The sequence below is a fragment of the Juglans microcarpa x Juglans regia genome, chromosome 8D (assembly GCF_004785595.1).
Source record: "Juglans microcarpa x Juglans regia isolate MS1-56 chromosome 8D, Jm3101_v1.0, whole genome shotgun sequence".
NCBI lineage: Eukaryota > Viridiplantae > Streptophyta > Magnoliopsida > Fagales > Juglandaceae > Juglans > Juglans microcarpa x Juglans regia.
The window spans coordinates 601,088-617,130 of record NC_054608.1 but is presented as its reverse complement, the minus strand read 5'-3'; the positions used below and the strand labels follow the sequence as shown (position 1 = coordinate 617,130).

Genomic DNA, 16,043 nt, shown 5'->3' with positions numbered 1-16,043 from the left:
GGATATTCTCTCATTTTAGAACTAGTTGAAGGTTGATGGTTTTGGGTCTATATTCTGCTTGTGCATTTGATCTAATAACTGACAAGATAAACGGTTGATGGTTAGTTGACATCCAGAGTAAATCCAGAACCTAAGCATTCTACTTTTTTGGCATGACAGTTTGGAATAGATTTCATGTGCAATGGCATTTTTCCTTGATGCTCGATTATTGAGTGTACAATCTGCATCAGCGTAGTAACACTGCTGAAGTTCTTGCTTCTGCTTCACAATCTTCACATGAGACTATACAAATTAATTGCTCCCGGGCACTATGGTCATGTTTTGCGGCTTTCAAAATTCAGAATATAAATTGAGTTTTGTTTATCCATCAAGAAACAGTACCACCATAGTGGAGAACTACAAGGATAAATTGGATAATCATTCATTTTCAAGATTTGACTGTCACCATCCCTTGTATCCAATGAAATCTACACTTTTTACAGTCCAAAAACAACAGGGAAAATAAGGAGACAAAAGTCAGAATGACGAGGATGTCTTATAGCATTTTCTATTCAGTCGTGATTACAAAACTTTTTACATCACTCTTAAGGCTATGAAAATTAGAAAACAGGGAAAGTAGTGGTAGTGTGGGTGGAGGATGATGTGGCTGGGGAATCAGAACAAGCTCTCTTCCCACTATGGCTAACCCTTTCTTCAGATTGTGGGGGCTGGGATTGCTTCAGAGGTAATCTCTGGATTTGAGATGTTGATGCCTGTTGGACTGCAGGTGGTGGTGCGGCCACAGGAGCATAGATTCCATTGGCTGCTGCAACACTGCAGGCAATATCTCCTGATGCTGCCACTGCTGCATACTCGGCTGGTGCTGGCATCCATATGCCTCCAACAACTACTACTTGTGGTGGCTGTTGGTTTCCATTATTGTGGATCGATGGACTTGGTCTTCTTGTGTGCAACCGATATTTCTGAAACATATCATAGATGATTTAGCCCATGCCTCCCTCCAAAACATGATGATACCATAAAATAAAAAATAAAAAATAAAATCTCCCAAAAATAAAGCCATTATCATGCTAGAAGAAATCCAAAAAAAAAAAGTTAGTAAGAAATATTATGGAGAGTGTGTAATTTTTGTATCTTAAATTTGACAAGTAAGCCAAATCTGTGTGTTGTGTCTCTCTTAAATACTGAATCTCCTGTGCCAACATTAGAAAAACATTCTTAAATGTAAAAACAGATATGGTTTTGACACATTAACTCAATTATGCAAAATGTTTAACTGCTATGATTATCAATTACAAACCTGTAAATGGCTTTTGACCTCGTCATTAGTAAGCCCATCAACCTTCATTAGTTCCCTAATTTGCTTAGGTGTCGCAGCTGCAATACAAACCAATCACTGCCTTATATCAACAAACAATTCAACTCATTCCAATCCCACAAAATGGGAATCAAAATTAACGTCCAGAAGAGAAAAAGCGCACACATACACACCTTGTGAACCACCAAGTTGTTGAAGCGCATGCAAGAACCGCCTGTGCAACTCAGGGGACCAATTCCGCCTCTGCTTTCTCTGAGCCTGCCCTTCTTTCTGTTCTCTTCTGTCGTTTTCACCGCCTCCTCCCGTGGCTGTTTCCGCAGACGAACTCGTTGTGGCTACAGCCGCCACTGGCTCCGGCTCCGGTGCCAGAGAAGAAGGCGCTTTGCCCTCTGATGCATTACTCACTGCAGCACTCTTCTCTCTTTGGAAAGGCTGGAAAGCACCACCACCGCCACCATTCCTCTTAACCTCCATCACCGTTGCCTTTCTCGGTACATCCTGCAAAATACCCGCAAACAGAAAAAGCTTCAGTCTTTCCCATTCCTTTCCTCTAAAATTTTATAGGCAATTACCAAACAATTACAAAAAAAGAAAGAAGAAGCTCTTTTTCTCTTTGCTACGTACCTCTTTGGGTTGTGGATCTGAGGTTGGATTATTCCACAACTGAACCGATCTAAGCCAATCCGACTTCTTCTTATTATCATTGCTGATCACCTTCTCCTTCTTGTTCTTGTGGGATTGGTGCTCCTCCACCTCATCATCGGACGAAGCAGACCGCTTTATCGGAAAGAACTCCTCGAACACTGGAGGAACATCATTTGAAGTCGTCTGCTCCGAACTTTCAGATTGTCCATGCAAGTTGTTCTCCGTTGTCGTTCCCGAATACTGTTGCCGACACGCCTCAATAGCTACACGGAAGCACAAACCCATTAACAAGTAGACTACGAAAAATACCCAAAGAAAAACATTTTTTTTTTAGAAAAAAAAAAAAAAAAAAAAAAAAAAACGAGAGGTCGAAGCCTTTGGTTACCTTGGGTAACAAGCTCTAAACAGAGAGGTAACTCCCGCTGGAACACCTGGATCTTCCGGCGCTCTTCCTCTAAAGCTTTGACATACTCTCGGAAGCCCAAACCACCGCGATGCTGCATTTTCTCAGGGTAATAATCCATTGAAAGACAGTTTATGCCTGCGATAATACTATGGGGTTTCTGATCAAAAAGCTAGGGAATAGAAGATATAATATAGGCGCTACCACAACAACAAAGGGTATTTTGTCCAAAGCACATAGAATAATATAGATTCGACCAACGAAACGGGTTTCTAACAGGAATCAGGGTCTAAAGAGAATCTCAAAAGAGAATAAACTGAGGACAGCCGAAGGAGAGAGACAGAAGGGAAAAATGGGGAGATTTCGAAGTCGTGCCGTCGCGTACAAAACGAATCTTTAATGAGTTCTCTTTTAATTCAACACACAAGCTTTGTTAGAAACAGAGAGGGAGAGAGATGAGAGGGGTTGAATATTCGAAGCAGGATTCGCTTTTTTCCATCGTGGGGCTGGAAACAACGTCAGCCTACATGCACCCAGAAGCTTTTATTATTATTAGATGTTATTGTTGCAGCAGATAAGATCAAACATCTTGTCTGTAACATCAGAAATGAATTTGACTGGGCTCAAGTCGGACTTAGTTTTTATTATCTCCATGGAATATACCTCGGGTTCCCAGCTGGGTGGAATCTTTTCGTACGGGAAAAAATGTGGCTTTTCAGAGACGCTAAAAGCCAATATCACCATATCTAATCCTATTGTATAGAATTCTAATGCCAATGCAACTACTGTTCCCTATGTTCACGCTTTTCTTTTTTCGTTTTTTTTTTCTCTTGCAAATTTAAGACAAACCATCTCGAGGGAGAATATCTATATTTTATGAATTGGACTGAGGAGGAATTGCCCCGTATGAGAATACATGCAGTAGTGTCAGTATATGCACTACTCGCATTCAGTGTCTTTGTTTCTTTGCTTTACTTTTCAATGTTTCATCAAATCTAGAGCAGGCTCTCTTACATTTTTTTTATTATTATTATTATTTTTTTTCATGAAAAGATGTTATTGATTACTGTAATTTATAACAAAAAAAAAAAAATTGTGATTACAACTCAACACTTAAGAGATACAGATAGACTAGAAAAACCAAAACTCAGCGTCAAAACCCACCCCCCCCCCCTCTCTCTCTCTCTCTCTCTCTCTCTCATATGAAAGGTTTTTCGAAAAAAATGTTTTATTTTCGCCACCTAATTTTAATAGTTTTTAGAAAACTGTTCACCTCAAACAAAAGTCTTCAATCTCTCCTTTTCATCTTCCAAAGAACCTTTTCTCTATAAAGAACCAAGAAAATTTTATGAATAATTATATTTTCTTCCAACTTAAATCATTAAACTTATATACCATCATGAAGTAATACATGTTTTTCTATATATTTAATGCAATAAGGGAGAAAATCTTATTTGTCTTATAATATATATATGCATGTATTTGATTTCCATGACAATTCAGCTAAGCCATTACCAACTAGCTAGTGTATTGAAACTTATTATACGAATGTAATAGGAAGTTTTGATATGATAGTGGAGAATATATATATATATATATATATATATATATATATATATATGTTGACTGACACAAGATTTAAGATCAGTTTCCACACCAATTCCTTGGATAACTCATTGAAATTTATATCCAACTCATGATAATGAGTGGTAGTAATCGTTTATCATTGGATATAAGAATATTAATTAAGCATAATGACGGAAGGTAATTATTCCATGCACCATGCCAATATTTCATGGAAGCTGTATTATGAACCACGCAAGATCATCAATATCTATGCATTGGACCACTTCAAAGTTGGTCAATATGGAGACACGTTTAGTGTTAAGTGGCAAACCACGATCCAAGCAGTAGTGATTGATGATACCCATTAGGACAGCAACTTTCTACTCTTCCTAGCTAATTTGCAGGCCTTTTTTTTAAAGGATATATGGAGTCAGTAGTAGTACTAGTACTCTATCTAAAAGGAAAATTTTAATAAATCCTTTTTTTGAAATATGTTTTGAATTTAGATTTGTGAAAATAAATTAGTAGAGTTTAGAAATTATTTAAATGTAATTTTTTGGTATTTTTGTTTTTGTTTTTATATTTTTTACTTTCTACTTAGATTTAAAAGAATGATTGGACAAAAAATTGAAATAAAATATTCTTTTGAGATTGAAAGATATTTAGACTGAATTTAAATATCGTTTTAAAATTATTTTGGAAAGTTTAGTACTAGACCAAAGAAGGCCTAAATTTTGAACTTTATTCTATCTCTTAAGAAATTTTGAGATATTACCATGGACAATGATCTTAAATTAGAACAGAAATGTAGTCTATATATATATATATATATATATATATATATATATATATATTTCATACGTACGTGCAAAACTTAAGATTTCAAGAGTTGGGTCCAGTTAATGCCAAATATCGCATAATAATTCGGAAGTGGAGAAAGAGTCATTTCCGGCCCACTATGACGATTTGGGCTTCGATCTGTGTGATTTGGTGCAGGCTGCAGCTGCCGGCTGTGTGTATGTCCATGGCAGTAAATTAAAAATAAATACTGAAAATATAAAAGAGATTAGGGAGACATATATATTTACGTGGTTCGACATAAAGCCTACGTCCACGAGGGTTTTGGGAGGGAATATCCACTATAATAAGCTTATTTACAGTCCCTCATAATCTCTCGTCTCCACTGTACAATGGATATTGGAGGCTTATTTTCTAGTGTAGATCTTGTCTCTGGAGCTCCTTTTCCTTTCGAGAGGTTGAAGAAACTGAAGAAAAAGTTGAAGAGTCCCCTTGGATTCATCTGCTGTTTCCTTTTATTTTCTCCTCTTTTCATGTGCCCCTCAGGAGTGGTCAAAATTGGCTACATTTTCCTTGCGTGTTTGACATCTTCATTTTCTTTCTGCTTTGCTTTTTTCCCTCTGATACTCTTATCCCTTGATGGTTTTTCTTCTAACATCAATCCCTCTTTTCCTTGTCCTCTCATTGTCTCCCCGTATTTTCTCTTCTTTTATCTTCTAGTGATGGAACGGGAACCTCTCCCCTTGGACTGGGGCCTAGTAAGTTTATTTTGGACTGAGTATATTTTATCCTTGGAGGTCCATATCGAAAGAGAGAATATTTATTGATTGATTGGTACGTAGAAAAACACTTAGAAATAAGTCTATACATGGGAAAAGCATAAAAAGAATCTCCCGGTCATGCAGTACTGAAAAAGAAATGGTAACGTGAAATCTCGAGCCGAAGGAATATATATACAAACAAGCTGCATGGCCTTGGTGTGATTTGTATTCATCTGTGGATAAAATCGAGGAGATTTTCATTTTTTGCTACTTTAATGAGCGAGCATGCATGGCTTTAGATAGATCGGAAAGCAATCAAGTGATCTTCAAGTGGAGTGAAAAAGGGCTCGATCTTTGAAAGCTCTTAGTTAGCTAGCTTTTTCAGATCCCTTTAAACATATGCATGCAGATCTGCATGCATGAACAGAGAGTAAAGCAGCATGCAAAAGTACCAAAACTAAACCACTTCTGTTTGCAGGAGGACTTCTCATGGAATGTGAGATCGTAGGGCATGAAATGGGGCAGCTGTTACAAGCAGGCTATGTATATACCTCATGAGCTTTACATCTGGGCTCATTTTGGGCTCCTTAATCACAAGTTTGGAGAAGGAAAAAAGAAAACCGATACATCTATTGTTGTATGCATTGGTCCAGTTACAATACGTTTAGAGGGCTGCCCTATTGAAAGTCCAAAGCCGGCCTGGCCCTGCAACATAAAAGTTAAGGCTGCAGGTTTATTTTTCTTCAAATTATTCAAGCGATAGCAAAACCAACAAAGAACGAAATGTTAAGGAGTGAACTGTACGTACTAAGTACTATGACATCTAGGCTCTCGGAAGAACACATATTTTCAAAGTCTCACTCAAAATCATCTGAAAAGAACTGAATTTAAGGGAAAAAAAACATTTTGCGCTGGTGCATGACAATTTTCACTCGCCAGCAGAACGATGAAATCCTAAAAATCATTTCAAACCATTTCATGACTCTCCGCCTCTCTCTCTGTGATCAGTCTCAGTACTCCCTCTATTTTCTTGTCTCCTCGATGGAAACCTCTTCATGTGAGGAGGCCCACGAAGCCGGGCCCTGATCGTTCATCTACTGATCTTTAAGTTCATCTTTCTCTCTCTCTCTCTCTCTCTCTCTCTCTCTCTCTCCCTCCCTCTCCCTCCCTCCCATTTCATGAGTGATGAGTCTCCCTAATTTAAAGCATATGATGGAGAAGTAGTGTTACATTATGGAGCAGGCCGAAAATCTTGCAGGGAGGGTAATTGGAGACTTGGAGTCGTGCATGCAGAAGCAAGAATCCGTACTTACGCCGCATGCTTATCTCACTCTTGGCGCAATAAACGTTTATCATGTTATCGCGTGAGTTTCGTCTATTACTTCAAATAATAAAAAAAACTCTTTACGCTAACTAAATACAGCATATAATTATGTAATAGAAATAATTAAAACAATAATTACTCTTAGGGCTAGCCACCGCACCCAAGTCTACTTGCCCAATTCACCCATCCTACTAGGGGACGAGTAGCTGCCCGCCCTGAGCGAGGATGCAGGTGGGTTCTTTGTTAAGATATAAAATAAATAATAAAATTTATATCTTCCCATCAGCTTAAACTTTTGGGACAAATGGTGATTTCAGATAGTATCAAAGCGAGGTTGTGGGTTCGAGTCCATCGGGCGTCGCTGGGGGGAGATTGTTGGATTATGGGATTCAGCGATCTCCCTTAGAGACTTGCTAGACTTATGAGAGTCTATCGATGCTTGACAGCCCAACCCATCAGTGCACCTTGTGTACACTGCGAAGCCCCTCATGTCCACCCGCATCATATATACATGCTGGGCTCTACGCTGCCAAAATGTATAAGGAAATAAAGTGGCGCATCTGCTAATAGCAATTGCTTTTGGCCTAGTGATAAGTGTTTGATCCTAACAACTGATATTAGAGCAGAAATCCTGAGTTCGAACCTTGATTCTACACTCTATCACATTTAATTAAATATTCCACGTGTTAGATTAACCATTGAGGGAAAGTCTGACCCACATGTGAGGGGGAGTGTTAAGATATAAAATAAATAATAAAATATATCTCTTCCCATCAGCTTATCCTTTTGGGACAAGTGGTGATTTTACATTCCTAACTAAAAGATACATAAGTAGGTGGGATTCTATCAAAATTTCACAAGCTCGCCCGTATATACACTCAAACCCTAACTTTATTCTCTCTCTCTCATTTTCTCCTCCACCCACCTTCCTGTCTTCTCTCTCTCTTCTATTCTCTTCCTTTGACGTCGGCACCTCTGATCACCTGCTACACTTCTTCTTCTTCTTTCTCTTGATCCTCTTCTATTCTTCTTTTTCTCCTCCTCTTAGCCTACTTCTTCTTCTCCAACCATGGTCAAGACATTGTCATGGGTCATAGTTAAGCTTCAATCTACAACAGTACGACCAGTACAGCTTGGCCATGGGTCTCTACGACCTAAGCCACAATCGTTGTCTTGGATCTGTAAGTTAATAACCCACAATTGCTAGTTTTATAACCAAAAACTGCGACTGTGGGTTAATGGGATTTATGGACCACAACTGTGGATCTATATTTTTATACACAAAATATGAAAATTTAGGTATAGATATGAGGTTTCTTATTGGATTTGTAGTATTCTTGATGTATTTATGATTATGTGCAATTTGTTTTTATATGTATGTGCGATTTCGTGGTTTTTGTGAGAATTTATTATTAGATTAGTTGGTATCAATTTGTCCACCAGCAAGCGGATACAAACAATCAGAAATATGGATAGAAATGAGATGCGGACGTTGATTAGGCCACTCTAACTAGAATAGGATATGGGAGGGGTGGATAGTAGGTGTTAACGCCGTGTTTCGTACGTCTTTGGGTTAGGTTCCAGCAATTCAGGTCTTCAAGACTAGGCCTACGAAAACAAAGAAGAAAGTAGCTAGGAGAGTGCGGTCTTAGGGTCGGGGAGTTTTCGGTGCCAATGTTAATAGAGTATTTTGGAAGTTCGTAAATAATGAGAAAGTCTAGAGACCAGAGATCATTTTTCGTACTTGAAAATTGCTATTCAAACCAGGAGTCTGAAGGGGACAGATTGTGCCTACCCCCGTGGGACCTACGTCATCACTATTGTTTCCTTTGTCAGGGTCCTTTGATGTGGCGTGCCTCTACAACAACGTCATTAATATGGCATGTTGTTCAAGTAGTTGTGTCATTAATATGACGTGTTGCTCGGATAGTGATGTCATTAAATGCAGCATGGCTTCCTGATTGCTTCATTCTGCAAGCTCTATTGGCCATCCGTCGATGTTCCATTGTCAGATGATCAAATGTTCTCCGTCTTTCCCGTTCTACCCTGTACGAGACCCCATGAGCGCGATGCGGCCAAGTGGTATCAGGTTTGTTCGTTCCATCAGCCATCATTGGTTGTTTTTCCTTGTAGACGAGTTGTTTCGTGAGCAAGTTTGGGTCCTGGAGACCGGATATCAAGATGAAACTTATTACTCTCAGTTGAGCGCCTAGTACAGTTATGAGCAAGGAAAAAATCCCCTTAAAGTAGGAATCACATATATATAGATAATCATGCTAAACATATATATATATATATATATATATGTATGGTGGTCTAATGAACATACGTATGGTAGAATCAGAGTGCATGATTGATTATCGCATGAATCAATGATGAATCAAATAATGGCTGTTTGAGCTATCTTTTAATTAAGGCAGCAGAGGCAATAAACTGATCACGATGGCTAACACTATCCAACTTACCGACAATGTCATGTCACCTGACTAGGGACGTCATGATTCTCGTCTGCTCATATACAGCTCTCACTGCATTTAGATGTTGAACTGAGTTACAGTTTTTTATAAATAGTAGTGAGTTGAGTAGTGGAACGAGTTATATAGGACCCATCTAAACTGAGTTTAAAGTGTGTTTGGATGTTAATATGAGTTTAATATTTTTTATGAGAAGTTGAAAAATGTTGTAAGTCCCACATATAAAGATGTGTTAAGTTAAAAAAAGTTATGAGTCCCACGTGTAAAGAGGTTTTGAGTTGAGATGAGTTTAATAATTTGAGAGTTGGGTGTTTATATGTTAAATTCATATTAAAATTAGACTAAATTTAATTGAGTGTTGCAACCAAATACAGCCTTAACTTCTTGAATTAGAATTGACCTTAAACTTTTGTAGGGAAAAAACACCTTCTTAATTAATTCAGAAAATTTCGCTTCAAAACTGTACGTCCTACAATGACATTAATGGGATATGTTGTTCATAATATATATATTTTTTTCATAATATTAATTCTCACCTACCGAGTTCTCGTGTGCTCATCTAGAGGCCTTCTTAGAAAGTGTCCCGTGACAATATTAATTAACAGTACTGGAATATATATATTTTTGTAACATTATACCGTCTTTTTCACTAAACTTTTGGTGAAAAGTGAGAGCATTAATTCACACACACACATATATATATATATATGTATGTACTGACTTTTTGGATATAGTAGCCAATTAGCAATCAACACACTCAAAACTGGCCTTCATGTATAATTTCCACGACTATGAATCTCTGTCGACGCTCGATCGATCTTTTAGGTACAAAAGTATATTTATATAGGAAGATCAAAAGACTAGCTATCGTGCTTTCCGTCTAGCTACAGTAGTACTACTTCTTCTTCTCTGCCCAGTAAACGAGTATGTGAATCTCTATCTCTATCTCTATCTCCATCTCTTTTGGTTCGGATAAAGAGATGAGATAAGAGGGAGTAACTCAAGTAAGTCATATGCATGTGGATAGAAGCTGAGATCACGAAACTAGCTGCATGCAGAACTAGCTCGGGAATCGTGCAATATTTGTGTTTGTGTTGGTACGCTATCCTATGCGCGCAGTATTGTTTGCCTCCGCTAGCTAGCTAGCTGCTATATACGTACCAACAAGCAAGCCAGCTTCGACTTTCCCGGTTAATTCCTTTACCCAAACAAGGCAACTTTTTATTTTTCTATTTATTTTTTTTTTAAATAATGATGCTGTTAATTAATTAGGTTATGGGGTGCTTGAGCTTAATTCCTGGACAGCAAGGAGTGCATGCAGGTTTTGCTTCTCCAAACAAGCCAATTAATTACTAGCTAGTGCTAATTGGGTGGGGATTTATGTCCTGTAATTCTCTACTCTTCCACCACCACCCGTGCAAGGAAGATCCCTTACTCTTTTGAACCCTTTTTTCTTTCTTTCAAAGAATTTATCAAATTCGAAGGAGAAAATTCATAAAATTAAAACCTTTATGAACAAAAAGATAAAATTTTAAAAACATTTTAAGGAGGTGCATATATGGTAAATAACTAGATAGAGCATATATATAAACTTAAATTTACACAATTTAATGAAAACAAACAAGTTAAAAAAACTACAAAAATGAAGGGTCATGGTTGGCCACTAATAATTTTTTCTACTATATTTATATTTATATTTTTATACTCAATAAATTAATTTCTACACATTTATTTTTTTAATGTAATAATAATTTTGATTCATGGAAGTTCAATTATATTCAACGTATATAGGCCTATACCGTGCATAAGATTCACGTGCCGCCAAGCAACGGTGCGTGTTCTGTAGCCACGCACAATAGAATAGGATCAGTGGCCTTAGATCTTGCATATCCAACCAATTTCTTCTCACCAACAGTGGCACGAGATTCCCATGTGCCTTTAAAGCTACTGAAGACTATCTGCCGACCTATCAAAGTATCTACTGGGTACTATTTTTTTATGTTTATGCTTCTGCGAACAAAAGATCATGAGAAAGAGGAAGTGGGAATTGCTTTCAACCAAACTGGATCAGCAAAGTGCTAAACAACACAATTTACTGTGACTTTTGATTGTAGTATTGCACTTCGATCTTCAGACCGTAGAAAAATCGTTTCAGACGGCTTCTCCCTATGAAAAATGGCGGAGAGACAAGTCACTAGCTCTAGACCAGTTTTTTTTTTTTTTTTTTTTTCATTTTATGTTGTATTAGTGGAGTTAAAACGATTATTGGAACCAACTTTTTTACTCCTTTATCTTGTAACATTACATTCGTTTGAAAAAAAATATAGGTTTTGTATAGAAAAAATCTTCTTCTTATTTATTTATTAATTGCCTTTCTAGGCCCACATTTTGTCACCACCAAAACCCAAAACCGATATCTCTCTCCCCCGCAGTATCTATGGCAATTGGCAAAGGCCCCATGAAAGGGCGTATGAACAGTAAAGTCTGTGACTGTACTCTCCCTTGTCTGCATGCATATCTGCCCTTCTGCAATCACTGAGTTCACTTGACCACTTTGCGACTTCTTCTCTCTCTTTCTGATTTAATTATTCGAAAAAAGTGGGACCAAAAAGGGCATAATTAATCGAACAGCCACTTCGTACACACAATAAATGCAAAGAACCTTAGCTTTCATTGTACTGTTTGTCTTCATCCTCTCCCTTTTTCTCTCTAACTCAACGTATAAACAGTCACTAATCCTCTCCCTCGATCATACGCAAACCCTAAACTGAACTGGATTACCAAAACAAAACAGACAATACTATTAATGTGGCGGTCTCAACATTAAAGGAGCTGCTTTTTGTCCCTATCTAAGATTTTGGACCCTAGCAGCTAGCTCTTTGGTACAATTATATATGGTAAAAAGATAAAGAAAATCTCGCACAAGAAAAGCACAAAGGCGCAATAAGATTAATCTAAACGCATATAAAATCGAAAGACATAAGGTCGCTGCATTTGGATGCTGGGATAATTTCAAATGATCTAAATTAATTTAAGAATAATAGTATTTTATAGATTTTATCGATGTGTTTAAATATAAATATGTTGAAATTTTTGTTTGAATATATAAAATAAGTTGTGATGGGTTTAAAAACTAGTATGTATCATTAATAATTGGTTTAAGATGGATTGAAGTATGCTACACAGCCAAAGAATACGTGAAAAGCTTACTTATATCATGCACAAGATAGATCAAAAGCTAGCTGATCAAGTGCTAGCTAATAATTAACGATATAGAACTTCCTTAATTAATTAAGTTGGAATCATGAAATGTTGCTCATTAATTTACTTCGAAAGATAAACTTAAATATATAAGAACTTATCCATACTAATTGCTTAACATAATTTGAAATGTTGACACTTGAAAAAAAAAACAAAAAGCAATCACGATACCATTAATGACACTTGTCTAGCTAGACAGAAACATCTTTCTATTGAACCCCAAACATAACCGATATATGTACCCCAATAAGCACAGCAGTTGTTTATAATTTATTGACTTTTCCGTCCTCCACCAAAGGCCATAATCAATCCCTGGCTTCTCTCTCTCTCACACATATCAGCATCAACATCATCATGCAAACTCCCTCCTTCACGGCCTACACATCCTTTAGTACTACTGAGAGTGCAAGTTTGGAAGCTGATGAAAATTGCATTTTTCTTTCTCTTGGACCAGCTCCTGACGTACACATCCGGAAGAATCCTAGATATATTCCCTACTCTAACCACACTGTGCGTCACCAAACTACATCTTCTAGTCCTCATGATCAGGATGATGTATCAGTAGCCCTTCACGTTGGTCCTCCATCTGGATCCAGTTCTAGCAACCCTAATGACATCGCTGCACCTGCTGTAGGCCAATACTGGATTCCTTCTCCCGCACAGATCCTTGCTGGCCCAGCACAGTTCTCATGCACTGTCTGCAACAAAACATTCAACAGATACAACAACATGCAGGTTAGAAAGACATAAACAATAGATTTATGGTTACTGTACACAGGTCGAATTTCTTGTTAGATATCGCATATGCTTATAAACATGCATATGTTTTCAGTTTTCACTGTCGACGTGGATTATATATGCATTACGTCCATCTTATTGCATTCCCTAATTGGTTGTGTCAAATTATCTTTTTTCCTTTATTTTTTGCGTGTGTGTATATGAGATTTAGATGCATATGTGGGGGCATGGATCACAATACCGGAAGGGCCCAGAATCTTTGAGAGGGTCGAAACCGTCTTCTTCTATACTGAGACTGCCATGCTATTGCTGTGCTGAGGGTTGCAAGAACAATATAAAGCAACCAAGGTCAAAGCCGTTGAAAGATTTCCGGACCCTGCAGACTCATTACAAGCGAATGCACGGAGCCAAACCATACGGGTGCAGAAAATGTGGAAAAGCATTCGCTATCCGAGGGGATTGGAGGACTCACGAGAAGAATTGTGGGAAGCTCTGGTTTTGTATTTGTAGCTCTAACTTCAAACACAAGAGGTCCCTTAAGGACCATGTTAGGGCATTTGGAGAAGGTCACGCTCCGCACTCTATGGATCAGCTGTGTGAGGGTGAAGAAGAAGAAGAACGTAATGATGACGAAGACATTGAAAATGGAGGCCATGGGTCTGTTTTCTTTTGGTAATACACTTGGAGTTTAATCTTTTGCTAAGATTAAGGTCTAGTAATTAGTGCCTCTATTTTCCGTTGTGTGAGAGGTTGAAATAGAATGAAGACGAACGGCGTAATGAAACCCAAGGTTCTTTGCATTAATCAGTGTGTGTTGTGTGTATGAGAGAGAGAGAGAGAGAGACAGAGAGATAGCGAAAGAAAGAGCCTTTAGTATTGAGATTCTGAAGGCGCAGTGACTCTGAGCTTCGTACGTCTACCACTACTAACACTTTCATCAGCCCTACCTAACGTCAGAGAGGGTACAGGACCGTAGAAAGATTACTGTTTTTGGGTGGTTCTTTCTTTTCTGTTTGCAAGATACTGTTTACTGTTTTTGGTTTCACAAGGGTTGTCTTTTTTTTTTTTTTTTTTTTGACCAACTACAAATAGATCATCATATACTACGTACCAAGACGCCCGACGTTTCTAATTCAACAAATAAATGCACTCTGCCTTTGATCATTCTACATCATGACCCAGGCCATGTCCCTTTTTTTTTTTTTTTTTTTTTTTTTTTTATTGACTTAATTTGGGGATAAGGAAAAAACAAAAAGAGAAAGGTCGATCTTTTTCGAAGGAAAATCCTTAAATGAGCATAAGAAAAACGAGTAGTACTGAATTCCTGACGCACTTACCGGATTCCCTTCATCAGTGAAGATCAAATCCACCTTGGACCTAATTAGATCGTGGCTCAGCACTGCATTTGCTGAGCCTCACGGATTTCTCTTCATCAAATTAAATTTGCGCGCCACTTATTATACTTATATATATACTCGTCATCCAAATACGAATGAGGCATTATTAACAACCCTTGGGTAATTATATATATATATATATATATATATATATATAGAAAGCTGCAGTTGCATGCGTACTTATAATGATATATACATATATATGTATGTATGTGTGTATGTATGTTTTATATATGTATGTATATATGTGTGCGTACGTGGGGCGTGTATCTTCTTCAATCTTCACTGTATATAAGTTGCTCGATCGGCATAGTCTTGATATCATTGCAATCATGATATCATTATAAGAGCATTCCCATTTATTTATCTATATTTCAATCTGTAATGATATCCATATTATGCACTTCTCTATTCATCAAAGAAAAAGAGAAATAAAAAGATGGAGAGAGAGAAACATGAATAAAGAAAGAGAAACTGAGAGAAATAACAAATAATGAGAGAGAAACGTACGACCTAACAAATGCATTGATGAATAGCATTAATGCACTATCAAGACAACCTTTGACAACTTATATCACAATAAGGACTGGCAACACGAACTCCTACCAGCACCTCATCTACACAGCAACCCAATAACTTCAAGTCTGCAACATCATAAAATCTGTCATACTTAAGATAATATTTATTATATTTTAAATTTCAAATATCTTTATTATACTTTAAATTTCAAATGTTCAAATGTACTTATCTTTCAGTATAATAATCAATTGTAACAAACTCCTATCATTATAAATAGAAGTGCACCTCCACCAAATTAGGAATGGTGAGACTTGTTCAAATCAATTTAAACTCTATATAATATCAAAACCAGGTTTCTATGCAACACATCCTCACTATGTCTGTAAATTGGAAATAGCTATTTATGGCTTAAAGCAAGTTCCACAGACATGGTATTCATGCCTCAACTCCCAACTCATTGCCCTTGGTTTTACGTGCTACAAATATGATCCCTCCCTATTTGTTTCAAGTGCTTCTCCTCCAGCGGTTCAGTCCATCACCACCAACCTTTATTCTGAATTTGCAATCAAAGACCTCAGTGACATGCACTACTTTCTTGGTGTTGTAGCGAGTCCCGTGCATGATCGTTTTTGTCTCAACATCAATATATCCATAATCTTCTGGATCATACAAGCATGCTAATGGCCAAACCAGTATCAATGCCAATGTCTACATCTTCCAAGCTCATGACAAAAGATGGTCATTCTCTCTCGGATGCAACTTTTTATCGCAACACAATTGGCTCTCTTCAATATCTTGCTTTAACACATCTAGATGTATCATTTGCAATCAACAAAGTT

At 37.4% G+C, this 16,043-nt stretch overlaps 2 protein-coding genes across 2 annotated transcripts; one reads left to right on the top strand and one right to left on the bottom strand.

Annotated features, from left to right (window-relative positions):
* Positions 1 to 516: 516 nt before the first annotated feature.
* LOC121243556 (transcription factor HHO2-like) lies at positions 517 to 2,903 on the bottom strand. The gene is made up of 5 exons (XM_041141685.1): positions 2,349 to 2,903; positions 1,943 to 2,226; positions 1,492 to 1,816; positions 1,301 to 1,377; positions 517 to 962 (listed from the first exon to the last, which is right to left on the bottom strand). The coding sequence occupies exons 1-5, from the start codon at positions 2,485 to 2,487 to the stop codon at positions 600 to 602; spliced, it is 1,188 nt and encodes a 395-aa protein (XP_040997619.1). The 5' UTR covers positions 2,488 to 2,903; the 3' UTR covers positions 517 to 599.
* Positions 2,904 to 12,848: 9,945 nt separating this feature from the next.
* Positions 12,849 to 14,120, top strand: LOC121242104 (zinc finger protein WIP6-like). The gene is made up of 2 exons (XM_041140015.1): positions 12,849 to 13,285; positions 13,500 to 14,120. Exons 1-2 carry the CDS (start codon positions 12,905 to 12,907, stop codon positions 13,962 to 13,964), a joined length of 846 nt encoding a protein of 281 aa, XP_040995949.1. The 5' UTR covers positions 12,849 to 12,904; the 3' UTR covers positions 13,965 to 14,120.
* The last annotated feature ends 1,923 nt before the right edge of the window (positions 14,121 to 16,043 follow it).

Coding starts and splice junctions, on each gene's coding strand:
- LOC121242104 (XM_041140015.1), top strand. CDS start 12,905: ATGCAAACTCCCTCCTTCACGGCCTACACATCCTTTAGTACTACTGAG. Junction 13,286..13,499: donor ACAGATACAACAACATGCAG/GTTAGAAAGACA, acceptor TATGAGATTTAG/ATGCATATGTGGGGGCATGG.
- LOC121243556 (XM_041141685.1), bottom strand. CDS start 2,487: ATGGATTATTACCCTGAGAAAATGCAGCATCGCGGTGGTTTGGGCTTC. Junction 1,378..1,491: donor ACAACTTGGTGGTTCACAAG/GTGTGTATGTGT, acceptor TTTGTATTGCAG/CTGCGACACCTAAGCAAATT. Junction 963..1,300: donor AGGTCAAAAGCCATTTACAG/GTTTGTAATTGA, acceptor GATATGTTTCAG/AAATATCGGTTGCACACAAG.